General features: G+C 33.6%; 1 protein-coding gene across 1 annotated transcript; it reads right to left on the bottom strand.

Moving 5' to 3' along the window:
* Positions 1-4,985: 4,985 nt before the first annotated feature.
* LOC110170185 (kallikrein-11-like) lies at positions 4,986-8,229 on the bottom strand. Its single transcript, XM_020935818.2, has 10 exons — positions 8,073-8,229; positions 7,855-8,002; positions 7,661-7,787; positions 7,336-7,590; positions 7,131-7,263; positions 6,432-6,536; positions 6,042-6,192; positions 5,833-5,968; positions 5,254-5,505; positions 4,986-5,184 (listed from the first exon to the last, which is right to left on the bottom strand). The coding sequence occupies exons 1-10, from the start codon at positions 8,128-8,130 to the stop codon at positions 5,026-5,028; spliced, it is 1,524 nt and encodes a 507-aa protein (XP_020791477.2). The 5' UTR covers positions 8,131-8,229; the 3' UTR covers positions 4,986-5,025.
* Positions 8,230-9,405: the final 1,176 nt, after the last annotated feature.

The raw sequence follows: 9,405 nt of genomic DNA, 5'->3' as shown, positions 1-9,405 counted from the left end.
GTTGCTTCTGTACATTGATCACTGAACATAACAAATATTTACATATAGCAAAATAAATTACATATTATGCATACAAAATATAATTTTAACCCCCAAAACCTTTTTTTTCTTCATTTTGTACTGTACACATATATATATACATGCATACATACACCCATAATATATTATACATATATATACATATATATACCCATATATACACCCATAAATAAACACACACTGATATATATATATTATATATATATATATATATATATATATATATATATATATATATATATATATATATATATATATATATATATATATATATATATATACATACACACATACACTATATTTTTTTTTTTTTAGATCCTTATACCATGAAAGCAAAAAATCTTTATAATTCCTTTTGAAGCTGTGAATATTTGGGAATATTGAGATTTAAGCCATGTTATAATGTTGTTACCTCATCAAAAAACAGACCTAGAGTTGTGTTTTGTTTCATTCACACATGTTTGATTAGTGTTATTTGTATTAGTATTAGTCTGTCCAGAACTCTAAAACTCAAAATGCTTGTTGAATGTTAAACAGCTCCTTTTAACTTTCGTTCAGTAAAGTTTGGCAATTCCAGATCTGAAATTATCCAGATGATTCTAGTGAAGGTGTGTGGAGTTTAAAAACACGGTGGAGCACTTCCTATTTTACCACACGGCATCAAAAAGGTGTAACAAAGTGCATTCTGGTTGAAAGAACTCAGCCTAAATATGCAGCGTTTGTGTGTTAAACATGTTTGAATGAAACTAAACACAACTCCAGTTCTGTTTCTGACGAGGAAACAACATTAAAACATGAAACAGGAAACTACCACACCCTAAACGTGATGCCCATCTCTAAATATAATGCCAAAAGAAACCGAAACAGGCAATGATCTAAATGCTCGTCAGTTCAGGGGACAGTCACTGGAAAGTACTGGTATCGCCCCAAGAGTCAAAACATGTAGTGACTCGTCAACTCAAGAATTTGTTTGTGTCTCTCGTTTGTCTCACAGCTCGGCATCTAAAAATCTAAAACTGAAATTACAAAAACAATATTACTTCTTCATAACATGGATTATCTGAGTATTAATATCTGTCATTGGGTTTTATTAATTTCAACAAGAGTTACGGTAATCTTCAGAGGATATGTACTAAATCTTGTGAAGAATGAGCCACTCCCTAAAGTTTACATTGGTTAAGAAATACGTTTCGACAATGACGGTCACATGCTGGCTCTTGTCGTCAACACAATAGACTTAAAAACATATATATTTAACGTTAAGTCTTTCACGTTGCTTACTGTGATTTGTTTCCGTGGTTACAGCAGGTGTAAAAAAAAAAAAATGCAGAAATTGATGGATTATATAGTAAAATCTGATCATGTTTTTGTAATTGATTCATTCATTGAGCAATTTCCATCACAGTAGAATCTATTGTGGGAAATATTGTGACTTATAGGAGTGGGAACTATTGACAAAGAGTTATATATTCATTTTTTTTTAGCATTCTGATTGATTAATTTGTTTTATTTTGAGTTTGTGCCAAGAGAAAAACAATAATCATACATACTACATTACATTGTAAACAGAAGAAAAGCACAATTCTCGAAAAGGAGTGGGAAGAAGAAAAAAACTTATTAAACTTATATAAACTCACTCCTGTTCATTACATAGTGTCAAAAATTATGCGGTTGCTTATGTACATTGATCACGGAACTTTACAAATATTTACATATAGCAGCATAAATTACATACTGTACATACTAAATATAATTTTAAGCCAAAACCTTTTTTTTTTTTTTTTTTACATACATACATAAATAATAAATACACACACACACACACTCATATATATATACATCGATACAAAATGTTCGCTGCAAACTTGGGATGATTTAGGCAGTCAAATGTTTCCTTTTTCGTCCTTCCTGTGGATCAATCCTGCCCTTCGTCTTCACCTTTCTCTATTTTTCAATTCCGTTGGGAAGGGAAACAGTTTGAACAAAGGTTTGCAGTCACACACATCTGATTCTCCTTTGCATTTATGGAGTTCGCAAACAAATTTCTCGAGCCGTTTTCCGCTGTTAGGATCCAACAACCACACAATTACGATGTCCGAATGCCAAAACTAAAATATGACAATATCAGAACCAGAAACAAAAGCGATAATGTTCAAAAGACTTGAAAACATCGGCTTTGTCAATAGACGCATCCCACTGTAAAATCAAACATGGCGGTTTGATGCTCACTTTTTCGGAAAATCCTTCCCAGTATGTATCGCGCAATGACCGGAAGTCCGAGATTCTTGATGCGTGTATTACTTGGACACCACTGAGCGTTCCAGCACATTATATACGTCACAACCAAATAGCAGCAATTGGTTAAATAAAAAAAGTTTTAAAAAGTGAATTGTTTTGTACAACTACCTATTCATAGATGAACTATTAATATGCATGTCACAGTATAGATTAAGTGTGAAGAAGAGACCACTTTAGAATAGGGACCATATTTCATAAAAATTTATGTCTAACTAGTTATTTATTAACAATCAAAACATCACTTTATTATGGGGAACATATTTAGAGGTTAATGGTTTAATTCTATTAACTATATTAATCCTTACATACTATTCGGGTTAAATTGGACCCGTTTTGACATTGAACAGTAGTAAAAATACACTAAGCATCATTCTTTGATCTTGAAATTTTATGACTTTTCCAAAATTTTGCCAAAATACACAAAAATGAAAATATTTCAAAATGTTATACTTTTATATACTACTGCTTTGAATGCAATGACTAGTTTGAAATAAGCATAAGGGCTGCAGTGGATAAAACTGGTTATATTATAAATTCCAACAGTTCCAGAATAATCATGTCATTTTCAAAAGCAATAAATATCATCATCATATTGACTTTTATGTTTTTATGTGTTTTGTAAAACAGGACATGATACTGTGTGATAGCAGATGTTTTTCTTCAAAAATGAGTGGTAAAACTTACAAAAATATTCTCTTCCTGCTCTCTGAAACATTGTATTTATATATTACATATATTTATTCATGTGGAACAGTCTAATTATTTGGTATAGACACTTACTACAAGGGAATTCTTGGTCCGGGTCAAATTTGACCTGAACCATACTGTGAAAGCTTAAGAAATGAACAGTATGTAAGGGTTAACTCTCTATTAACCAACAGTCATTATAGAGAGTCATCCAACCCATTATTAGTTCAACTTAAAGTGTTGAAAATGCAGGATATTGTTGACTCAAATATCCTCAAAGTCATGTATAAAGTATAAAGTGCAATGTGTTACCTGTAAATATTCAAAGACTCTTGGAGATGAGAACAAGCCACTGCAACTTAAAAGGAACCTACATGTTTAAAAAAAAAAAAAAAAACAGATTCAGAACCAAGGTTATGGAGTGAAGCATTGCTGTGAAAAGAGTTAACTTATGGAATAGTTTTGACAAAGATATAAAAGAATCAAGTACAATGACGACATGTAAAAAAAACATATAAATAGAATGCAGTGTGTATGTATAAAAAAGAAAACGTTGTTGTGCATAATAGTGAAGATTTCTGTTTGCAATTGAACAATAATTGTGCCTGAACTGAAATGCCCTGATATGAAATGTTTTAAAGTGACTATCAGTGTTGATGTTTTATCTTGAAAAGGGAAAAGGGGGCAGATAACACGATAACTCTTCTTCTTGCTCCTTTTTATTCATTTCTTGTAAGTTTGATGTTGTGACACTGTCACTCTCTTTATACTCTATGAATGAAATAAATCAACTAATACCATCTAAAAATACCACCTAATAGAGAGTTTTATAACACAAGTGTGAGCAAAATTTATTAAGCGCAAATAAGTAAAAACTAAATCTCTTGTGCTACTAGTCCTCAACAACATGCTTATTACCAAAAGCTTATTAGAGTCACAATTTATGAAAAAACTAGTATCAAACTAATAAGCAATAATAATGAGTGTATTAAGAGGAAAGTGTTTGTAAATGTCTAACTAATAGCAGAATAAATTTATGGGGAATTAGACATTAATAAGAGCTGAATGAATACTAATTAATGACAAATTAACCGTGGACCAAACAGAAAGGCAAAGACAAAGTATAAAAATATGTTTAAGTTTAATAGAGTCAAAAAAAGAGATGATTTCACAAAGGCTCAAATTAGGCAAATCATGAACAAAAAACTCAACTGGGGTAACTCAAATCAAACTGAACCGAACAAAACTAACCCAAACAGACAAAGGAACAGGGGTGTTTAAATACTTGAAGACCAACTAAAGCTGAACACAAGAGCGAGGAATCAGAAGTCAAATTATTATTATAATACAGGAAATAATAAGTAATCTCGACGGTCTTCCATCCGACACTCCAATAAAACAAAAAGAAGAAGTGTAAGTAAATAATACAGACTTACATTGACTAAAATGTGTGCACTCAAATTAGAATATAAGTCTAAATAAAGGAATTAAATTATGTGTAATGTAATTAACTTAATGTAAATGAAATGAAATTAAATAATACTGACACTGACATGGAGTGGTGGCAGAGGTGTCCCCTAAAGTACAGTGTTACCATTAATTCAATATAAAACACTCCACATAGACACAAAGGTGCTTTTATTATGTTATTGTTGTTGTATTTACATTTTTGAATTCAAGCCACCCACTATTGAAGTTTATAGCTATAATAAAACTAAAAATGATGCATGTGGAGCGTGCTGGACATTTGTGCATTTGTACTTTTGCAGACTGTTACAAGTCAAGTCCTGCTGCGACACTTTATGGATGTGCAAAGACTCTCCTTATTTACAGTAACGAGAGTATTGATAATAAACTACTTTGCACTCTGGATAAAGATTGCAATGTGTTGAACTTCCCCAGACTTATACCCAGATCCCAATAATAGACAGATACTAATGTTTTTTTTTTTTATTCTTTTATTTTGCATTCCGTACACAAAGCACATTTTCGTATGCGTTTTTAGTTGAGGGCAATAGTTTTAAAGATCCATTCCGTGTATTTGGAAACATCTACAAACACGTTGGGAGCTTCGTTTTGGTAGGTACAGTTGCCCCTTCTATTGAAAGATACAATTCCCACTAGAGTATTGTTGCACACTAGGGGACCTCCAGAATCACCCTAAAAGCACAGAGTCATTTAATCCACAATCATTTTCAATGGGTTTAAATTATTTTCACATTTTCTTACCTGACAAAATCCTTTCATGGTGTTGTATCCTCCAGCACAGATGATGTTGTCTGGGAGGTGACCCCACACCTCCTTACAGGTTTTCTTGTCTATGATGGACACGTTAGTGGCCCTCAGCTCGTTGACATTTACACCGTTTGTGTGTGTTGCTCCCCATCCTGCGACCTGGCACAAATCATGTGCCTTGATATGCATATTCTCAGTTGGGAAATGTATTTTATTCACACCGTTTCCCTCAGAGCTTTTGTTCAGCTGAAAAAGAAACATATATTATTCTTATATTCAATTCTTCAGTATTTTTTTTACTCAGGGAATAGTATTTTGTATTGCAGGACTAAACCAGGACTAAAACCAGATCTAAACTAGATCTAAACCAGATCTAAACCAGGTCTAAACCAGGACTAAAACCAGGTCTAAACTAGATCTAAACTAGATCTAAATCAGGACTAAACCAGGACTGAAACCAGGTCTAAACCAGGATTTATAGGACTAAACTATGCTGCCCTTATTAATGTCTAATTCCACATAAGCTTATTCTGCTATTAGTTAGACATTGAGAAAAGTCTTTGCTGTACATACTTTTAGCAGCATCAAGTCATTCCCAAGGTCCACACCGCTATACGAATCATTCTTGAAAATCTTGTCAATATCGATAGTTTGTCCATTATTAGATTTTTTGAGGTTGTGGCTACCCAGGACTACACGGACAGGTTGACTAGGGAAGAGACACAAGTTGAAAAGTAAACCCACAACAGCAAAATACTGCACTTTAAGAGATTTGTACATACGCATTAAAACAGTGAGCTGCAGTGAGGACAAACTTGTCACTCACTAAGACGCCGCCACACACATGACGACCATAGACGTTCTGCAGTGAAGCCATGTACTGCATCTCGTCACTTGGGACAATGCTTCCATTTACTATGGCGCTCCCAGTCACTGCAAAGAAACAAGTGCTATTATCAAATGTAAAGCAGCACCGTTTGTAAAATCTGATGAAAAACAAAACAAAACAAAACAGAAAGTTAAGTTTGCTATAACTATTGCCACATTTCTACTTCTATTGCAGCAGGTACTGGAGCGATACATCTGAGAGCCACAGTTTCTGCCAGCGCTACTTCTATGACTTGTTTAAATGTTTAAAATGTGAATTAGAGTTACTTAAACCAGGGACTCACCAGTCTGCTGTAAACAGGAGAGAAGGAGAAACACGGCAATCATTTGTCCAGGTTGCATCTTCACTGACAAATGTGTGTGTGTGAGGAAACTGTGACACTTTTGTACTGTCTCAAGTGTGGGAGATTTTTATCACTTGGTCACCACGCCTGATATAATCTCTATTTCGCAGAATGCAATGCAAAAAAGCAAAAAAGCCAATGTTGCATAAAAAAATAACTGATGTGAAAAAGCTCCCTTTTGCGCCAGCTCTTCCATATATTAAATATCTATACTTATGGTTTCCCAGCATGAGTGTCCCCCAAAAATGCATTACTTAATACATCTTTTAAAACAAAATGCACGATTTAATTCATGTTTCAATACAAAAATACATTAATTAATACATTTTTAAAAACAAAAATGCATGATTTAATACATGTTTCAATACAAAATGCACTACTTAATACATTTATTACCCAACTTGCATTTACTTCAGACAAATAAACTGTGATTTGTGTTTTTTTGCTTTTTTAAATTTATTTTTTTAACCAGTTTTCCACTGATTTAATAATGTCTCTACTATTTCTTCATTTGTGCACATATTTTTAATGACCTAACAAAGCTCAGAAGCCCTCAGGTTGAGAAGAATATAAGAATGTGATAAATGATTTTGTTTATTTTTGTGGTGTTTACATCAAACATTTTTTTTTTTCATTTAATTGTTTCTTTTATCCAGGCAAGATATTTTGAAATGTCAACAAACACATTAGGTACAATCTTCTTTTCAAATGTACTGAAAGATAGAAGTCCAACTGCAGTGTCGTTGCACACCAAAGGGCCACCAAAGTCACCCTAAAACATAAACACCCTAAGCACTGCCTCGCTTAATACATGAGATTTGACCATTTTCTGACTTTTTCTTACCTCGAGAAATCTTCTTTCCACTGGGGATTCTCCAGCACAGATGACATTGTGTGGAAGGCGAGACCATTGCTTCTTACACGTGGTTGTGTCTATAATGGACACATTGGTGACCATTAAGTTTTTAACCACTGTACCACCTACCTCTTTTGCTCCCCATCCTGCAACCTGACACGAATCATGTGCTTTGACTTGCATGTCCGCATTTGGAAGTTGTATTGTCCGTATGCTTTTCCCCAGCTTAACTTTATTCTTTAACTAGAAAAGTTAAAGTACAAATATAAGTAATTCATTTTCAGTTCTGTTAAGTGTGTGAGTTTGTTCATACTTTAAGCAGCAGCAGGTCATTTTCATACGGCTTGTTTTTAAAAGACAGGTGCCGGACCGTACGCTCAATTTTAAACTCTTGTCCATTATCCCTGCTATGGTTGCCCAATTTAACGTAGCGTGGCTTACTAAATCAGAGGTACAAGTTAGAAAAATAAGACACAGTTACATTTTCTGATGACTTGAGTTACATACTCTTCCAAACAGTGACCTGCAGTGAGCACAAAGCGATCGCTCACTAAGAAGCCCCCACACGCATGACCCATCAAATTCTCCACTGAGGCCATGTACTGCATCTCTCCAGCTGGAACTGCGTGTCCATTTACTATCACACTCCCAGTCACTGCAACAAAAGAAAGAAATTACATTGCAGAACTGTAATTTTTTTAAAAAGTGCACATACAAAGACCCACCAGTCTGCTGGAGAAATGTATGGAAGAGAAACACTGTGATGATTTGTGGCTGCAGCATCCTTCAGTGACTTTGGTAAGTAGAAACACTGCCACTTTTATACAGGCTCTAGTCAGTCACCGGGGAGATAATTATCAAACCAGAAGGTACACACTGTGCACGCTGAAACACACAAAATGTAAAGATAATCACGTTGCCAGAATATGCAAAATTCTTCTGTTAAAGTATGAAAGTATGGTTTTGTGAAAGATGAATGATACTTAAGTGGCTCTGATGTTATTTTGCTGAATGCTTTGAATAATGCAGTTATAATTTATATTATTTAAGTGTAAAAGTAGTTTTGTCCCACTTAAAGCTCGAACACTTGCGACACACTGTAAATGGATCAATTCAAAACTACCATAAAACCTGGCAGCCATTCCTCCTTTACTTTGAATCTTATTTTGAATCTGGATAAGTAGTGGCTCACTTGCTTTATGTAGTTCACTATAGTGACATAACATGCAGTAATGTTATTATTATTATTTATTTATTTATTTATTTTTTGTTTCTTTCATTTGGAATTGCCTGCTGTCTTGTTGTTGTTTTTGTGCTATGCTATGTTTATGTATGTTTAAACATTTATAAAAGTCAATAAAAAGAATTGAATAGTAAGTGTAAAAGTAGTTTTGTCGATACACAAATACCATGACATTACATAGAGTTGTGTGTGTGTGGACTCTTGGGTCATATGCATCATCACTTCTGTAAGCACTGTCATCAGTTGCTCAAAACCTTTCTGTTCACATTTATTTGGTAAAGAAAGCAGCGTTAAAAAAAGAATTGAGTGACATTTTATGTTTTACAAGAGAACACATGAGTCAACATTTTACCACTTTACGCATTTCCTGGATTTTGTTTGTGATAATACCAATCTGATTCTTTGAATTTGAAAGTGTGTCACTCAGATTGATATGAAATGATGCTGGAGAGATGCTGGAAGATAGTGGTTGTTATATTTTTAAGCCACACTCACCACAGTGTTTGCTTCTCAAAGTTGTCATCATTTTTTAAAACTTATCAGCTCTTTTTCGTGTGAAGTCTTATCAAAAGATCAAAGATGATGTTTGTGGAAAGTCTGCAATTGTGGACATATCACATAGTTAACTGCATATTATTTATTTATGTATGCATAATATTTATTTATTTATTTACTTTTTTTTTCATTTATTCATTCATTTACTGGAGTTTTTTTCATCAGGTTCATAAAACAGAAGTGGTGCATTTATATGTTTTCTTGAGGATTAGTAATGTTTTTATTGCTCTCTTAAATAATGATCTGCCTATTACTTGATA

The sequence above is a fragment of the Boleophthalmus pectinirostris genome, unplaced genomic scaffold (assembly GCF_026225935.1).
Source record: "Boleophthalmus pectinirostris isolate CB_2022bp ecotype Guang Dong unplaced genomic scaffold, ASM2622593v1 HiC_scaffold_5, whole genome shotgun sequence".
NCBI lineage: Eukaryota > Metazoa > Chordata > Actinopteri > Gobiiformes > Gobiidae > Boleophthalmus > Boleophthalmus pectinirostris.
Note: the sequence above shows the minus strand (reverse complement) of the source record. Positions and strands in the feature narration are given on the sequence as shown.

What these genes read in the sequence shown, in the direction of transcription:
- LOC110170185 (XM_020935818.2), bottom strand. Translation starts at nt 8,130, where the DNA reads ATGCTGCAGCCACAAATCATCACAGTGTTTCTCTTCCATACATTTCTC. An exon ending in GCAGGTCACTGTTTGGAAGA is followed by an intron (nt 7,788 to 7,854) that starts GTATGTAACTCA and finishes CCTCTGATTTAG; the next exon opens with TAAGCCACGCTACGTTAAAT. An exon ending in TGGAAAGAAGATTTCTCGAG is followed by an intron (nt 7,264 to 7,335) that starts GTAAGAAAAAGT and finishes TTTATGTTTTAG; the next exon opens with GGTGACTTTGGTGGCCCTTT.